Source organism: Mus caroli, chromosome 7 (assembly GCF_900094665.2).
Source record: "Mus caroli chromosome 7, CAROLI_EIJ_v1.1, whole genome shotgun sequence".
NCBI lineage: Eukaryota > Metazoa > Chordata > Mammalia > Rodentia > Muridae > Mus > Mus caroli.
Genome location: NC_034576.1, coordinates 66,722,583 through 66,741,482, shown reverse-complemented (window position 1 = coordinate 66,741,482; position 18,900 = coordinate 66,722,583). Strand labels below are relative to the sequence as shown.

The 18,900-nt window shown below is 48.5% G+C and overlaps 1 protein-coding gene across 1 annotated transcript in view; it reads left to right on the top strand.

Annotated features, from left to right (window-relative positions):
- Window positions 1–18,894, top strand: part of Klf13 (Kruppel like factor 13) — a 48,735-nt gene extending 29,841 nt beyond the window's left edge. Inside the window, exon 2 of the mRNA XM_021167116.2 lies at window positions 16,875–18,894. Within this exon, the coding sequence (XP_021022775.1) occupies window positions 16,875–17,164 (290 nt within the window). The 3' untranslated portion in view covers window positions 17,165–18,894. The remainder of the gene's footprint in view (window positions 1–16,874) is intronic.
- Window positions 18,895–18,900: the final 6 nt, after the last annotated feature.

Below are 18,900 nucleotides of genomic sequence, written 5' to 3'. Positions count from 1 at the left end.
GGGGCCAGAACCAAATTGGGGAGGGGGACGGACACTAGGGTGGCTACATCTAGCCTGTGAGCTGTTCCCCAGTCTCTGTTGAGAATGCTGCCACACCCTGAGCCAGAAGACTTGCTGTTCAAAGCCTTCCATTAGCTAGTCTCTGCTGTAGCAGGTATGGGAAGGGTGGGCAGGCAGCCATGAGGAGAGGGATCCTGTGTTTGCATTGCCTTTAATAATGTTCTTGATCCTATAGCTGCCAGAGGCTTCTGATCCCCTGGGTTGGGTACATTGCATAGGGTAAGGAGTGCCAGTGCCCCCTTTCACTGCCTCTCTCGTCTCTGGTCCAGCTTCTAAGTGTTACCCTTGCCCTTATCTCTTGCTTTGTCTGATAATTTGTGTCTGTGGAAATCAGAAATCAGCTTCCAGCTTTACCCAGAGTTCCTGTTGGCCTTAGGTCTAGGGAGAGCTGAGAGCTAGAAAAGAGATGAACAACAAACTGTTTATTTATTGGGGGAGGAGGCATGCCCTTGGTAGTCAAAGGACAGTTGGGATGAATTGGTTCTCTTCTACCAGGCCCAGGTCCTAGGGCTCCTTCCTTCTGGTTCTAGGTCCCTACATGGACAATCCAGGCCTGGTGTAACAGCCACAGACGGTGACCAGAGGTCTGAGCTCATTCCCACTTTTCACTGCAGTAATTTTTCAGCATTCAGATTGGGCCATTGTCACAGCATGGGACACGATGACATCTGCTCCTATTGTCTTAGAAGCATTGGAACATAACCAGGGCATGAAGAAAGGGAGAGTGAAGGAAGTATGCCCTGCATTTTTTGTTTTTTAAAGGAAATGCGCCTAGCGTAGGTTGGTCAGAAGCAGTTCCCAAAGCCAGATCTAGGGCAGTCTGCAAAGAACAGTCAGCCTCTCAAACTGAAGTCCGTCCCTCTGAAGAATGGTTGCTGGGCTAGTCGATAGTGTTTGCAACCCACTGCTGGGTGGTTCCTGTGCCTACCTTCCAGGTGGGAAGCGACTAATTAGGAAAGTGTCTGCTCGACAGAAGTGACCACCGTGGGTTGCTCTTAACGTAGTTGAGGAGTCGAAGAGATTAGTTTATCCATCTTCATATTTTTCTGTCTATTGAACCTGATTTAGCCATTCGCACTAGCTCAGCAGTAATACGTTGTTACTCCAGCTAGAGCCATGTGACCGTTGTTATGATCACAGAAGGCAAAGGACATCGTTGTCCGTCATCCATTAACTGGACTACGGTGATCATGTTTCCCTGGGTCCCCCCTGCCGTCTAAGATCTGATTTGTTTTTCATGGTTTTGGTTTTGTTTTGAGACTCCTGGGCCTGGTAGAAGAGAACCAGTTCATCCCAACTCTCCATGTAGCCCTGGCGGGAGCTTGCTATGGAGACCAGCCTGGCCTTCAGCTCACTGAGTTCCACCTGCCTCTACTTCCTGGGTGCTGGGATTAAAAGGGAGCCCAGTGTTGCCAGGCTTTTTTGTTTGTTTTTGTTTTTTTGGTTTTTTGAGACAGGGTTTCTCTGTATAGCCCTGGCTCTCCTGGAACTCACTTTGTAGACCAGGCTGGCCTCGAACTCAGAAATCTGCCTGCCTCTGCCTCCCAAGTGCTGGGCTTGCGCCAGCCACACCCGGCACCGTTTTTTTTTTTTTTTAAATAAACACTTTTATTTATTCTTTGACAATTTCATACACACATACCACGTGTTTATTGATTCTTGGTCCCCAACTCTCCTCTCACATTTTCCCTTACCCCTTCAGCTTGTCTTTCTTTAATCCTTATGTTCTTTAAAAAAAAACAAAAAAAAACAAGGCAATGAGTCCAGTTAATGCTGCCCTTCTGCAGATGGGTATGGGGCCGTTCACCCACCAGAGCACATACAACTTACCAGTGGCCACAACCCAAAAAAATGGTGGTCCTACTACCACAGCAGCCAAACCCCATCAATTGCCACATAGCTTGTCAGCTGGTGGTAGGAGCTCGTGAGCCCTTCCCTGGCCCATGCTAGAATGCTCACAGGCTTGATCTTGTGCAGGTAACGTCAGAGGATGTGAGCTCATTAGTGCAGCAGCCATGCCAAGTCAAAAAGAGGTAGACCTTCAACAATTTTGAGGGGTATTGGCTATGATGTTCAATTTCACTGTCAACCAAACTGGATTTAGAGTCACCCAGGAGACACTTCTCTGGGAAGACCTACCTGATGTGTGTGGGTGATACCACCTGATGATCTGGGGTCCCAGACTATATAAAAAGCAGACACACACCAGCATTAATCTCTCTGCTACCCGAGAATGCAGTGTAACCAGCGGCCCAATGCTCCTGCCTCGATGAACTGTTGTTCCCCAAACCCTGAGCCCAGAATAAAGTCTTCCTTACATCTCTGTGGTCAGGTACTTAGACCCAGCAACAAGAGTAGCAATTCTACACAGACTAAGTGTTCTGTAGACTGTTCCTCAGCCTGTAGCTGTCTGATCTTTCTTTCTCTCGTGGTTGGATTGGGTTTGTGGCTTTTGGAGGTAAACACAGCAGAAAGGAAGAGTCTTTCTCTCCATTTCATGCCTGTGGGGAATCCAGTTCATGTGAATTTAGTGCTATTTATGTTGTTACTCAAATATCCCAGCCCTGGACACAGGGACTCTTTAGGCCTGTTCCTGTGTCCTTTTGACATGCCCCTTCGTTTTTGAGTTTTTGTCTGTTTCCTGACTTTCTGGCATTATATGATGCTCGGGCTTACGGACTTTTCCTGTCCCAGCCCACAAATCAAATCCAAAGGACCCTGTTTCCTCTCACTGCAGAATGGTATCAGAATCCAGGATCTGGGTGTGCTCCTTGTGACGGGGGTGTGGCTGCCACTATGCCACTCTGTGAGTAGAGCTGTGTGTGTGTGTGTTTAACACATTAATGAAATACACCATATCTCTCTGTCCTTCCATATCTAGGTCTTCTTATTTGTGGCCAGCCTATGGGACTAGACTCCCAGTGGACTGCCCCTTTCTGTGACCCCTCTACATCTACCCCCCAGCAGTGGCCTTACCTGTGTCCCCTTTCCTTAGTGCACCTGGGTGGCAGGTGTAGATTGTTAGACCACGCTTAGAGTTGATGTTTTGCTGACTACAGTGCAGGTCCTTTTGCCTACTCTTAAGGAGTGTCCAGTCACAGCACTGTGTTCCCAGTGACTTAGGTCAGCTGCTGTCCCACCCTGCACAAAGGCATGTGACTCAGTCTGTTCCAGACTGGGATTCCCCAGCTTCCTGGTTGGTGTTTATTTGTGTAGCCCGAAATGCCTTGTTTGTGAATACAGTTCCAAGTGCTGGGGTTTTGTTGTTGTTGTTGTTTTATTGTTATGGTGTTGGGTTGAGATCGAGACTGCACTAAGGTTACCCCCAACCCCAGAACTGACAAATGCAGTCTTTATCTACTTACTGTCCTTATACCACTGTAGAAATCACCCTGTTCATCCCCTTATAGACGCTAACCAGTCCCAAATCCTTCTGTCCTTGATGGGATTTCTGTCTATAGGTTTGTGATTTACAGAATGAAATATAAATAGAGCCATGGGAAGTACAGCCTTTTATGTCTGGTTGTTTCACCTTAGCGAAATTCATTCATAACTTATCCATTTTGTTGTGAGTCAGGAGCTTCTTTGTTAACCATTGAATAATATTCCATTGTGTGGGTACACCAAAATCTGTCTCTCCATCTGTAGAAAGTGCATGCTTCCATTTGAGATAGTTACGAATAGCTGTTTTAAGGTTTGTGTACAGGTCTTAGTATGAGATCTATTTTTAGTTCACCTTGGTGAAGGCCTGTGAGTGGGGTTAGCGTGTTGTGTATAAGGCTGTATAGATTCATAAGACTCTGTGGGAGACTTTGCACAGTGGCTGCTTCTCTCTCCTAGTGTGAGAGTGAATGGCTCCAGCAGCACTCAGTGCTGGCAACTTTCTGATTCTAACATTGCCATGAATGTGTGTAGTGCTGTCCTCTCCTGTTCTCATTTGTAGTCATAAGGTCAGAAGATGCTGAGCACCCGTGAGCTGTTCACCATCCTCTTCAACATCCTTCTCAGACTATTGTTGGAGCTGGGAGCTTATTGTTGAGACTTCAGAGCAGTTTATATATGCTGGATGACTGCAAGGTTCTCTCTCTCTCTCTCTCTCTCTCTCTCTCTCTCACCCGTGTTCCCCCCCACACACACACACACTCTGTTTCTTTGTGACTTTTTTGAGACATGATTTCTCTGTGTAATACCCAGACAGAGAGTGTTGATGCTGGCTTCTGAAATGGGATATGGTCCCTTCAGTTCAGGATGACAAAGCAGGCCCCCATGTGGCTCTCTGCAGCTTAGGGACGAGGAGCCAGGAAGATAGACACACTGTTGTTCCTTTGGAAAGCAGTTCTGCGACCTAGGAATTGAGTGGGAAGAGATGGAAATGTCTGCTTTTTGGGTTCAGCTCACTCCCCCTCATAGCTTGATCGCCTGGAGAAGAGCTTTGACAGAGCATTCTGCATCTGAAAGCTTTTACAGTGGCTATTTCTTCCGTCGCTCGCGTATATCTCCAGTAACAATAGGGCAGAGCTCCTGAGAGAGCCTGTCTGTGATGGCTGCTAGCCTCCCGGCAGAAACCAAGAGTGTTGATTATTGCCGTTTTATAGGGGTTCAGAGAAACGGACATTTTCAAATGTGTTTTGTAATCCTTAGTAAAAGGAGGGGAAACACTGTTATGAAATGTCTGCCGTGTGCTCCTTTTGACCTCTCTAAGCAAGTGTGCCAACGTGTGCAAACAACGTGTGCAAATTAGTGCTACTTCCTTGTCAGGTTGGGGTGATGGTTTGGGGGTGGGAGATTTTGAGAAAGAATGTGTGTGTGTGTGTGTTTGCTTGCATGCTGGTAGGTATGTATGTATATGGCTTTATGTATTGTTATCCTCTTTATGACTGCCTGAACCAGCTCAGTTGAAAATACAAGAGTTTCAGAAAGGACAGTCAAACACTGTATCTACCCCAGAATATTCCATGCTTCTTTCCTGTGCTCATAGAGTCATACTCTTTGGTACTCCATAGAGTATGCCGTTTGCCTGCATCCAAACATGGCTTCAGGAGTTTAGCTGTGTTTAAACCTCCCTGTCTGTTGCTTGTGAAAACATCAGACAGTTCCATGTGCTCCCCCCACCCCCACCCCCACACACCCTTATCCTAACCTTCCTCCAGATGAATGAAGCAACTGTAGATGCCACCAATCATGGAGCGCCACCCTGAACCAGAGCTTGCTGGAGAGGGACAGGATTTGGGACAGGGTTCCAGCTCTGGGAGTTGTCCTACTGTCACCAGACCTCCCTTATCACCAAGCAGCACGGGGTAGATGTGGGATAAAATCCCTTGCAAAGCTACAGTGGGAAGGTCTTTGTAATCCTGCATGTATAGAGTATAGCACTTGCCTTGCTCTCTTTCCCGAGTGTCTCTTGGATTAGCTCCTTGTAGCTCCCTTGGGGTCCTGCTCCAGGCCCGGTAGCAAAGGGCATAGGAAATAGGGTGGGGGGCAAGACAGGGTTCAAGGAGGAAGGAAGGGCCTGTGTAGAAGCAGTGGCAAGGGCTGGGTCTGGAATTAGGACTGGCCTTGTCTCCTAAATGGCTTCCTGAGCAGATTTCCCAAACTTGTGAGCAGCTGCAGGCAGAACTGAAGGGACTATACCTGTGGCTATGGAAATTTTGCAGGAAAGCCTGTTCTCAGACTAGACCTATGAATACAATGGTTTTCCCAGAAAATGCTTGGTATAAATTGCCAGTAACTGGAGACATCTGTTGGGTCAGTGGGCCTGTGATCCTGTAAGAAATTTTCTGGCTGGCCTTGAAGATGTGAAGCAGGAATCCCTACCACTCTGCAGCTGTTCTAGAAATGACAGGTTCCCCCCCCCCCGCCCCCACCCTTTTTCTTTCTTTAAAATAAAAAGTCAGGTAATCTGGCCCCATGGTAAAACAAAACAAAAAACGACAGTTCCAATGTGTTTGCTTTATGAAATCAACTCTGGATACATTGTTTTATTATGTCCTGCTGGCAATTTCATGGGACCTCCCTCTCTCCAGTTAATTAGAACCCTCTGAGTCAGCGGGGCGCACGCCTTTAAGCCCAGCACTTGGGAGGCAGAGGCAGGCAGATTTCTGAGTTCCAGGACAGCCAGGACTATACAGAGAAACCCTGTCTCGAAAAACCAAAAAAACAAACAAACAAACAACAACAACAACAAAAACCAAAACCAAAACAAAACCCTCTGTATCAGTTGGGGCAGGCCTGAATCGCTGTTCAAGACTTTGAGGTAGTCCCTTTCAGCCACCCCCAGGTGCTAGGTGTTGTGTGATGCAGAAGAACATTGGAGACTGGTACCTGGGGTTGTTCTGCAGGGGTGCTGCCTTTAGCTTGCAGGCTGACTTGGAAATCAAGTATTAGCCAACTGCTACAACCCAGTTCTGAAGTAGCTGCTACCCTTCCCTTGCAGAGCCTGAAGGGACAGGGTGCTGAGGGTTGGGTCTATCTTGGCTCAGCCCCCATCGGTGGGTCAAATGGGGGCACTGATTTCCTCTGGATCTCTCTTTTCCCCTGTAACACGAGTGTGCAGGCATCAAGCTCTAGCAGCATCGACAGCACGGCTGTGGCAAGGAAGGATATGAAAATTCATTCCTAGTCAAAATCCCAGCTTTGAGGCCCAGCACTCTGATGGGCCTTGACTCCCCACCTGATGGGCTCGCACACCTAAGGTCTCTGTTGGAAAAGTCAGGCAAACTGGCAAAATGGGAAGGTGAAGCTGCCCCTCTGTGGTTGGCTCCTGCCGTTAGCGTGGGATAACCGAGAACATAAGCAACTAGGAGGCACCCAGGGTGGGGGCGGGGTGGACAAGAGGAGGAGAGAGGAGGAGGGCACAGCGATTACCACAGGTGCAGAGTCTCTCTCTCGGCTGCTTTCAGGGTCCTGGGGATGTGGGGCAGAGCTGCCAACAGTGCAGCTGGCACATCCCATCACTGTGCCCCACCCAGTCCCGAGGCCTTGGTGCCACTGAAGTTTCTTTTACACAGGAGAAACGTCCTCCATCCTCATCCCCGGGTAGGCACAGGGCCTGTGTGTACTGAGCAGCAGGTGATGCTCTGCGGATCTCCTCCCCAGATCCCCGTGAGCAGCTGCTGGGTCGGTGCTGTGCCAGACATCGCAACCTAGCCCACGGTGCCAGAGGAAGTACTCAGGCTTCGTCTCTTTGTGCCTGTTGTCCTCCCATTCTGCCTTTTTCTTTTTGGTCCCGGAGTAAACTGTTTCACAGAAGTCTGCTGCATACCTGGTGCCCGCCACTCTCTAGCTGATACAGAGAAGCCTGCTCTCCTTCCTTGGTGGATGTTGGGGTGTGTGTAATGGCGGCAGGTAGGACTTGGCCTCCAGGCTGCCAGCACCTGCCCATATACACAGGCAGGTTCAGGGGAGAGTCTTGAGGGGTACAGGCAGTTCCTCCTGATGCTGCTCATATTCTTCTGTTGGGTGCTGGTCACCTGTCACCTTTTAAATCCGACCTGATCTACTAGATTGCCTCAAGCCCTTTATACAGGAATACCCTTGAACAGAACTACTTCCTGGGAGATCCAGGGTCTCTAAAGCCTGGAGCCTTGCCTTGGAGCATCTCCTGTTGTTAGGAATTGTACTTTGTTGTGCTTTGGGGTTTCTCATACAGCGCTACCCCTTCCACCCCTCTATGGCTTTAAGAGAATCTTCTGAATGACAGGCATGTTAAGAGAGCTGGCTGGCAGGAGAGGTGGCTGGCTGCCTGGCTTGCTCAGTGGTAGGGACCTACATTGGTTTCCCAGAATGCACATTAGGCAGCATACAACCAGCATCTGAGTTTCTGGCCACCAGTGGTACCTGCACTCACAGGCAAAGGCACCCATATAGGCATGGACACATAAACATAGACATGGTTAAGAACAGAGAACTGGTGAGGGACAGGCGTTGGACAGACTCGAATGCAGATGAAGCTACATGGATAGGGGCTTGGCCAGGGATGTGCAGATAAATTACTATCCTTTATTACTGATACAGTGTTTTACATGAGCCCAGCTTGGCCTGAAATCCACCAAATAGCCTAGGATGGCCTCAACGGAGGGCAATCTCAGCCTCCCCACCCCCACAATGCTGGAATCCCAGACACGAGCTACCATTTCCAGCTGAAATGTGACTATTTAAGGTCTAATTTTTATCCTTCTTTTTTGTCATGCTGGAATTGCAACTCGTGTGCTAGGCAAGGGGCACACAGGGCTGTTCTCCTAGCCCCAGTGTCTAGTTTTTAAGGTTACAACACCCATGAGTCTCATTTTCTATTTTTTTTTTATTATTGTGTGCTGTATATGCATGCACACAGCAGCATTTGTGACACAGCACGCATGTGGAAATTAGAGGGCAGCTGCGGGGTGGGGGGAGGCGGCTGCTTCCTCTGTGCTCTCCTTTGAATGTGGGGGTCCAAGAACCTGATTCTTGCTGTCGGGCAGGCGTGGTAAGCGCTTTTACCTGCTGTTCCATCTTGCCAAACCCATCATGACTAGATCATTTTCTAGTTGCCGTATGGATTATTTAAGGAGTTGGGGAGCTTGGCTTGGGTTAAGTTGTTCTCCAGTCTTTCTTTTCTTCTGTCTGCCTGGAGGGAGCCCATTCTCACTTCTGTGCAACCCATACTGTTTATCCAAATGGTCCAAGCATTTGTTCTGGACTTGGCCTTCCTCACTTCTGTCTATAGCAGTCCACCAAGAACACTCACTTTCTGTGGTACACATGTTCCACAGTTTCCTTAACCATCTATTGAAAAACGCTTCTTATTTCTGGGCTTCAGCTATGCTGATCCGTCTTGTGTGAGTGCATTTTGTAAGTGTGCAGGTGTGCACACATTTGTCGGCTAGGCACTGAAAGGTTTAGAGGGTTGAAGGATATGCAGTGTTTAAAATGCAACAGTGGGGGCTGGTCTTCTCCAGTAATGGGCCAGTACTGAGCTACAGTCTCAGTGGCCACGTTTACAATCTTTCTAATGTTGCCAGTCTCCCAGAGAGGAGCTTTTCACAGTTGTCCTGAGCAGAGGGACAGAATGGCTGTGTCCCTGTAGCCTGACCATCTGGTGAATAATAAAAAGTACATTTCAGTGGACTCCTTTGTCTTGACATCGTGGTAGAGGGATGTCAGGGGTTGTTTGAGAGATCCACTGTATTCTCCTTATGAACTGTGTCTGCCTGGTTTCCACTGGCTTTTCCAGTTTCCATGACCTGTGTATATATTGAAGGTAGTAGCTTCACATACATATTTTGCTGTTTGTCACTTACCTTTTGTTTATAATGACTTCGTCCATGATGCTCTGTGTAGTCCAGTTATCAGTCTTATCTTTCATGGCTTCTGGACTTTGATTTATATGGAAAGAACTTTTACCCAAGTATTATAACACAGTTCTCATAGAGCATCCATGGTTTCATCTTTCACGTTCGAATCTGACAACTTAAATGTTCTCTTAATTTTTGAAATTTGAACCAGTATGTAAAAGTACTATCTATTTATGGAGGGCCATGTGCTGTACTGATGCCATGTAGAACTCATTCTAGTGTAATACATGAAGTGTGGTATGAACCACTATAGACACTAGTTGTTTTAATACATTTTATGCCCCCCCCACTCCAGTTTCTGGTCACCAGTGGCACCTCACAGGCAAAGACACCCACCTAGACAGACAAATAAACATACATGTATTTAAAAAATAGAATAAATCTTTAAAATGGAGCTGGTGAGGGACAAGTGATGTCTGATGGCATTGCCACTGTGTTTGGGTCTAGCTCTGACCTCCTGCCCACCAGTTACTAGCTGCCACAGTTGTATCCTCTAACAGGGGTGGTTCCTTCACAGAGCTTTCCTCACTTAATCTTCCAGACACATCTTAGTAACAAGTTACCCCATACCAAATTGCAACAGCTAAAATGCCAACATCAGGAAATATCCTTACATCCATTGCTGAAATTTTCAAGACACATAGCAGTCCGAAGTGGGTTCTGAGGTTAAGTAGCAGTCTTCCTTCTGCGTCCTGATGGCTCGTGAGTGTGCTCATCACTTCTTAGCCTCTTGGCTGAGATCAGTGGCACTGGCTCCCACAGCAGCAGGCCAGGGGCTACAACAGCATCTGTAGCCAGCGGTTCTCACTGTTCCATGCATTACCAGTTTGCTCAGGCATACATCTTTGTGTCCTGCAGGAGTTCCCTCACATACCACCCCCACCCCCCACCCCCAGGGACTGAGAAAGGTAAGATGGCATTAGCAGCAGTATGGGGTCAGAGGAGACAGCTTCCTTGCTGTGTTGTGTGCATCTCTCCTGATGCAGACTGAGTCAGGGATCATACCTATGACTTTGGCTCTGCCACTAGCCTGCTTCTCCTCCTGGGGGCGCATAGGTCTCTTACCTGGTCCGTGGGTGGAGGAGACAAGTCATCTGCAGATCAGCTGTCTTGGTCACTAGCATTTGTAGCGATCAAGACACCAACCAGATGTACCCTGAAGGAATTGGGAAAGTCTATTCACCATTCAGAAACAATTCTTTCTAACCCACTGAGGCTATCTATATACCCGAGTTTTCTTGGAGGTCTCCAGTTGATCAACCCAAATACTTAGCTGTTTGCTGAGCTGTGTGTATGCTAGGAGAGCAAGCAGGCCTTCCCGGAGTGGGAGACTACCTCAAGGCATTCTTGAGGTTGAAACTAGAAGTGGCCCTAAGCCAGTGACCACAGACTGAAGCTCTTTACTAATGAATGGCAGCCCACTCTGGTATGGAGTAGCTGAGACTGGGAGTCTGCAAGGTGTAGGATCTCTTAAAGGGTTCTTACCATTCTGCCTTGCCTCCCGACTCGCACATAGATTCTTTATGCCTACAGAGGGCTGATCTTAGAATCTGGGATACTGCATAAGATGGATGGATGGATCTATCTGCATTCTCAGGATCTCCTAGTCAGAGCTACAGGCCCTGGCCCTCTCTTATCCCTCCACAGTAAGAGAGCAGGGTAGGCTTCCAGTTGGATGCTGGACTTTGGGCAGTAAACCTAATCCAAGATTAAGCAGGTGGCTGCTCTGCCCCACCGCTATCACTGCATACAAGAAGCAGAGGTGGGAGAGCAGAAAATCCTCTAAAAACACTTGCTACTCCTGAGCCGTAGGCTCACACAGAGCAGCAAGGAAGGCACTGTGGTTTGTGCAGGTACTGCTGGAGCCAAGAGCCGCCCACCCACCTGGGGAGGAGCTAGTGGCAGTGAGGCTTAGCTATCTGGCTAGTGCAAGTATTGGGAGTATGCCCTTTGGACCAGAGGACCCTTAGTAGCAGCCTAAGACCCAGCTCAGGCTCTGAGCTAGAACACTCTGGGAGGCCAGCAGCACTTGTGTGTCCTTCTGCTGCGGGACAGTGCGCATTCAATCCCGGTGAGGGCTTTGGCGGCGGGGAGAGAGCCTCTGCGGTCGCTTCCCCTCCTCCGGCCGGCTTCACTGAGAACATGCTGTTCCCGCCCAAGCCTGCGGCTTGGGCAAGAGCATATGGGACGTTGTGTTCCCTGATAAGATGAGGCAATCACGCTCAGCCCGCGCCATGCACTGCTTGCTGCTACCAGCGGCCTCGCGGCGGCGCCAGGGAACATTTATGTAACCATGTCTCTGGCGCGCCAACTGCCCGTGGCCAGTCCCATCTCCCACCAAACCCCAGGGCACACTGTACCTCCCCTCCTCCCACAAGGCTTAAATCGCCCCCTGCCTCCCCTTACCCACTCGCCTCCCGCACCCAGCATATAGGGTCCCTCCCAGCCTTCACTTGGCCTATAGCTTGTGCCTGTATAGGCACTTCCCCCACCCTGTGCCACAAACACTGCCTAGCCTTGACAGCAGTTGGCCTTCAACCTCCTTTCCTTTTCTTCCCTGCCCACCAGGTCATCGTGGCTCAAATTCAGCTCCCCTTTCCTCCCAAGAAGGCCAGTGCCTTCTTTTGAATTAGACTTCACCTTATCCTTGTGGGCTGCGCTGTCCTCGGAGGGCAGATGCAGGCAGGATTCCAGTTCGTGGTACTGGGGCTGTTGGTTAGCCCACCCCACACCCTCTGCTGTGATGGGAGGTGGAGTTACCAGCTGTGGTGCTGGTCTGCCTGCCCGCCCCAACCTTCCCCTGCCTCTGTGGTGTGCCTTGTGCTGTTTCAGTTCAGGTACACCCCACCCTGAGGCCAGTCTCCAGAACGGCACTTTCAGAGCGATGCTGGGGTATATACCTCCTGTAGGCACCTGAGACCCTTTCATAGGGCTGTGAGATAAAATTGTGTTGACTATAGTAACATTACCTACCTTACCTTTGCTCTTCATAAAGAGTTCAGTGAAAAATTCCAGAGGCCATGGGATAATTGATGGCCTCACTTCTCTGGACTGCTACTTGGGTTTTGTTTTGTGTTGTGTTTTTTTTTGTTTTTGTTTTTTGGTTTTTTTCTTCAAATACAATTCCTACCAGAGGCTGTTCAACTACTAGGAGCTCTGAAGTATTTGTGTTGTGTTTTTTTTTGTTTTTGTTTTTTGGTTTTTTTCTTCAAATACAATTCCTACCAGAGGCTGTTCAACTACTAGGAGCTCTGAAGTATGGAGTGTTGTGTCCCCCACCTCCATCCATCCATTCATCCGTCCATCCATCCATCCTTGCTCATACTAGCTCCTGTCAATCTCCTCAGCAGCCTTTGATATTACCACTATAGATGAACATCCAGATTGAGTTTCTGTAATTTCTGTCCACAAACTTTATTTTATTTTATTTTTGCATGTGGGCTGATGCAGGCCTAGAGAGCAGATGGAGGCCATCATCTCTTGGGGTGGGGACTGTGTCCCGAGGGCCCTGTCTTGAGCATGTACTCAGTGAGATTGGGGAAAGACCTTCCCACCTTCCTCTCCCTAAGGAAGCTGTCTCCTCAGATGTTGCCCTTACAGTACTGTAACCATCCGTAACATCTCACAGGCTTCCGGGATGCAAGCAGAAAGGTCCCAAGAAGGACAGGGACCCAGAGCTATTTAGGAAATAGTTGAGTCTGAGTTCAGTGGATTCTGACTCCACCCTGAACCCAACTCCCATCCCTAACCCCTATCTAAGCTGGGGATAGCAAATAAGAATAAGGCACTTAGAGCATGCTAGGCCTGGGCCAGAGCCGGCTGTGAACAGCATCACCACGTGGGCCCTTTGGTGAGAGCTGGGTAGCAGATTCACTTCTGTAGCTGCTGTGCCATGCAGCCACAAAGAGGACAGCTACAAGCAGCTGAAATGTACTTTTCAGATTTCCTGAATGAAACCAGAAATCTAAGAGCAAGACACTGGCTGGCAGGAGTGGTTCTTTCTGGAGGCTCCAAGGGAGAATCACTTTCCTGCTCCTCCTCATCTCCAGTGCTGGAGCTGGCAACGCAGAGATTATAGACTGTTCCAGTCTCTTACTGCCATGTCCCCCTCACTAAATTTCCCTCTTGTAACTTGTAGTTTATCTCAAGATTTTTACCCTAATTATATCTACAAAGAGGGTTTTGTTGTTGTTTGTTTGTTTGTTTGTTTGTTTTCTCCTCTCCTTCCAAATTGGGCCACCTCAGAGGTTTGGGAGCGGTTAAGGTTTGGCTGTGTCTTTTCATTGCTTATCCTGCTTGCAAGCAGCTGGGCACTTGTCTGATGTACCGTCTGTATAAAGGGGGCTGGGCCTGACTTAACACATGCAATGCCAGACCCTGCCAAGGTGCTAATGATTGATAGGCCTTGTCAATCAATGTCTGAGAATGGAATCAGCATGTAACATTTTTCCATCTTCTTTTGACAAGAGCCCCCTCCTCTGGAGCCAGTTAGCAGTGTATTACCATTTCTCTGACCATGGTTGGGTTAAATATTTCTTAAAATGTATTTAAGCATCCTTTTTTAAAAAAAAAAAATAGGATATGGTGATACACGTGAGTGGCATGACATGTGTAAAGATCAGAAGATAATTTTTAGGAATTGGTTCCCTCTCCCATGTGGGTACTGGGGCTGGAACTCGGGGTATCAGGCTTGATGAAGCAAGTGCCTTTACCTGTTGAGCCATCTCTTGCAAGCCCTTAAAGATCATATTACTCTTTACTGTTATTTTTAAGAAGACCTGCAATACAGAAAAGCTTATAATAAAGCTGTGTTCAATTCAGTACTGTTCCCCTGATCTGATTTCAGTTGTCCTGTTGGGTACTGTTATATATATATAATTTTTGTTTCTTAATTTCTCAAATTAATCTGTTGCTTTTGTGCAGTTACATTTAAGAACTTACCTCAGTCATACCCTTCTCCTCATCTCCCCGTGAACTGATGAATATATAATTTTAATTATTATATTATTTTAATTCTACTGTGTGTCTTCCACCATTTCCTTGAAAGCCACATTTTCTGATGGGCAGTAGGATTTGTCTGTGACACTGATCCTACGCAGTATTGAAATCTAGTGCTGGGTTTCTGTGACTGGAACTGTAAAGTTTCATAGACCTGCTGGGGCCTGTGCTGGGATTACAGTGCCTTCTGCATTCTCCTGGCCCTGTTGGAAAAGATAAGAAGTTTTACATACGAAAGGCACCCAGAGCCTTTGGGCTCTTGGCCGGCTGCACACAACCATCTGGCATTTTAGTGTGCTTTTAATTTGATCCTTGTTGTCTTGTGTGCAGATCCGTCCTATATTTTCTGTAGCTTGTCACCTTTTTTCTCTAATAAAAATAAAAGTAAGTTCTCCCCATGTCTTTAAGACTATCTGATATGTTGATCATGCTTTCTGCACAGAACTACTTTCTCCCTGGAATTATTGCCTCTGTGCACCTTTGGGCCCTATAGAGTCGCCTCTCCAAACCTCCACCTTGCCCTTGGCTCATGGTTTCTCTTGGTTTTGCTGGAGTTATGAGATGTGAACTCAGCTGCCCTCCAGCATGTCCAGCCTGATGTACACATGTAGTGTCTGTCTGTCCTGCCTGGCTCTGGTGGGGATAGCCTGGTGTTTGTTTCTTTTTCTTTTTCTTTTTTTTTTTTTTTTTTTTTTTTTTTTTTTTTTTTTTTGGTTTTTCGAGACAGGGTTTCTCTTTATAGCTCTGGCTGTCCTGGAGCTCACTTTGTAGACCAGGCTGGCCTCGAACTCAGAAATCCGCCTGCCTCTGCCTCCCGAGTGCTGGGATTAAAGGCGTGCACCACCACGCCCGGCCTGGTGTTTGTTTCTTGCGTACTACCTATTAAGTGTTGAGGTCTCCTTTTTCACTCAGTGCGGTAATTATGCAGAAATCCTCCTAATAGGATGCTATTCTGCACATGGCCTCCCTCCCTCTGCCCAGTTCCCCATCTTACTCTCCCACTCCACTCACACTGACAAGTCTGTTTTTCATTCAGCAGTTCAGCATATTCATTGTCTTCTATTTTACCAGTCTGTACCTCTTTTTACATATTTTTAGCCCTTGTGCTGATTCTAGGAGGTTTCAGCTTTTAGCCCCTCACTGTTTGTTAAAAACAAAAAGCTAGGAATATACTAGAAGCACAATCCTGGAAAATGGAACCAACAGGCATGGGCAGCCAACTAGTGGCCATGCCCCAGGTTGCTTGGTCTTGAAGGTCACTTCTCAGGATCTTCCCCTGAAAATTAACAAGGAAACCCAACACAGCATACATGGGCCTTGTCTTCAACAGTCCTAGGAGTCAGAACACTGGACATTCACATATTTTGTAGAATTTTGTTTTTTATTTCAGGATAGTTCTTTCTTTGAGTATATTTCCAGCTTTTTTGGAGTTATTAAGAATATTTTTGGCCGGGCGTGGTGGTGCACACCTTTAATCCCAGCATTCAGGAGGCAGAGGCAGGCGGATTTCTGAGTTCGAGGCCAGCCTGGTCTACAAAGTGAGTTCCAGGGCAGCTAAGGCTACACAGAGAAACCCTGTCTCGAAAAACCAAAAAAAAAAAGAAAAAAAAAAAAAAAGAATATTTTTAATTTCTCAGTGCTGGTATGTGTATGTGTCCATGTCCTCTGAACTTGCCTTTTTTTTTAAAGGTTTATTTATTTTATGTATATGAGTACACTTAGCTGTACAGATGGTTGTGAGCCTTCATATGGTTGTTGGCTGTCCTGGAACTCACTTTGTAGACCAGGCCGGCCTCGAACTCAGAGATCCACCTGTCTCTGCCTCCCAAGTGCTCAGATTAATTTTTCTTTGGCTGTCAGGTGACCCCAAGTGTCCGTGGATGGGTGGGTGCTGTGAATTTCTTTTGTTGGACTTAGGTGGGCTAACTTAAGGAGCTTGCAATCTTCCTTATGGCCTCTGTAGGGCATGGAAGCAGAGAAAAAGAAAGGCAACTGTGGGACTCCTCCAATTCCAGAGAAGTTGATCCATCTTTCTTTCCTTTTCTTTCTCTCTTTTTTTTAAACCCCCCACTGTGTATTATAAAGAGTTTGGGTAAATGCTAGCCTGTCCCTTGATCTGAGCAAGGAGAGCATCCTGGTCCATCCAGACTGAGCAAATCCACACTACCTCTGAGTTCCACTGTGATTTGCCTTCTCCACGCCTGTGTGGGCCCCTTCTGGGCTAGTGGGGGTCATCATTGTTGTCTGTCATCCTGCTCTGAGTCTACAAGAGTCTGTTGGAAATTTGATACATCCCCAGCCTGCTGTAGGGTCTCTGTCAGAGCAGGAGCAGCAGGCCATGTTCTTTCTTCGTCTGCTTCCATCTCAGGTGTGGGCTTGGCACAGGATGGGAAGGAAGATAGGCCTTAGAGGATGGTGAGAGCCAGTAGCCTGGCTCACGGTGGCGTGGCCGTGACTTACCTCTGTTCTGTCCCCCCCTCGCAGGTGAGAGGCCTTTCGCCTGCAGCTGGCAGGAGTGCAACAAGAAGTTCGCACGCTCGGACGAGCTCGCACGGCACTATCGCACGCACACGGGCGAGAAGAAGTTCAGCTGCCCCATCTGCGAGAAGCGCTTCATGCGGAGCGACCACCTGACGAAGCACGCACGCCGCCACGCCAACTTCCACCCAGGCATGCTGCAGCGGCGCGGCGGGGGCTCGAGGACCGGCTCGCTCAGCGACTACAGCCGCTCGGATGCCAGCAGCCCCACCATCAGCCCAGCCAGCTCACCCTGAGCACCCGCACCTGGACCGCGCCTCCTTACCCCTTTGGTAATAGGAAAGCTGAGCGAACTTGAGAAGTCCACAGCAAAACAGTTTTCTTCACCTCAGGTGTCAATTTTTAACAAAAAGGAAAAAAAAAATCTCAAAAAAATTAAAACAAAACAAAAACACCACCCACAAATTGCACAAATACAGCTATCCACGAAGATGAGATTCAGCGGTGTTGAAGCCCCACCCCACCCCCCTTTCTCAGGGATGAACGCGGTCCACGAGGTCAGTGAGGGCATGCCTTTCTGCCGCCTTACTTTGTACATAGATTTGCACTCTGGAGTTTTCTGTGAGGTTTAAGATTACATTGGGGCAGAACAGGACAGCTGGGGACAGCGATGTGGTGTTTTTGCAGTACAGCCCCCCCAAAGGCCTAGGACCCTCTCTTGCCTACCACTCAATTGTGGTTCTCTGCCCTTTGGCCTGGCTAAGAGACCGGCCACCTCACAGGGATGTGGTAAGCCATGACAGACCATGGGAGCACTCGCCTATGGAACTGTGAAGGACCTCTGCCTTCTANGGCTGGTCCTGTCTGCCTGCCTGACTGCCTGCCTACCTACCTGCTTCCAGAAATCCTTGGGAAAATGGAGGCCAGATGCAAACCCTGCTCGGACTGGCACATCATGGTTGCCAACCACCCATGGAGGCGGCTGGGCCCTGCCTGTCCTACAGGAAGGCACCTGGGANCCTTCACTATCACACTATGTTCTCAGACTGGGAAATAGTACCCTGGGCACATTGTACTGAACCTGCTTCTCCCCAAAATTGGTGTTGTTTTATCTGGCTTCCTAAGCTCTCGTGGGCCACTGGACAGGACCACCACGCCCCCTCTGCCTCTTCAATCTGTGAGTGTGGCAGCGCTCACACATCCCACAGGACTGATGGTGGCAATGGCATCGTCAGTTACGGGCCTCAGAGCAGCACAGCAGGTATTCCAGGAGATGCTATTGGAGAGTCAAGGACTGCTTCTCTGGGGGACACCGGATGAAAATTGTGGGGATGACTTTCTCAGAACCTTGGGTACAGACTTAGCAGACCCACAGTTCCACACTGTTGCATTACCCACTCTTCTGGCCTGCTTCTGCCTGCCCTGCTTGAGAGCACCCAACCGCACCCAGTGTGCAGTATGGGTCAGGGCAGGNGTGGGTGGCCTGCTGCTGGTAGGACAGCAGGAATAGAAACCAGACCTGCTCTATTTCTCCTGGAGCCTAGACCTGGGCTACATTGGCTTCAGGTGCTGGGCCTCGTCAGCAAGACCATATTCTGGTTGCTCCTTTGCAGATACTTGGAGTATCATCTCCTCCCACCCTGCAGAGGTTCAGGCATTCTTCCCCTTCTCCCAAGAACTCTGGGGCCTAGGAACACAAAGCCCCAGGACTGGATATGTATGTGTGTGTGTGTGTGTGTGTGTGTGTGTGTGTGTGTGTATGTGTGCACATGCGTGTGCGTGAGTGTGTATTGGGTGGTGGGTGGGTTTGGGATGGACATAGGTTATCTTACAGAGACCTCTCTTCATTTTGATGTGGAGGATCGGCCCTTGTGACTCAGAGGGTCATAGATGGGCTTCCTGGGCCCAGTGTGCCTTGGTTGTGGCCATTCTGCCTCCGCCCCAACCCTCACACAGTGTGGGGGTGCAGCACAGGGGAAACCCAGAGACCATGCCCAGCCAAGTCTGCAGTTTCCGGCTGTTGTCATGTGGC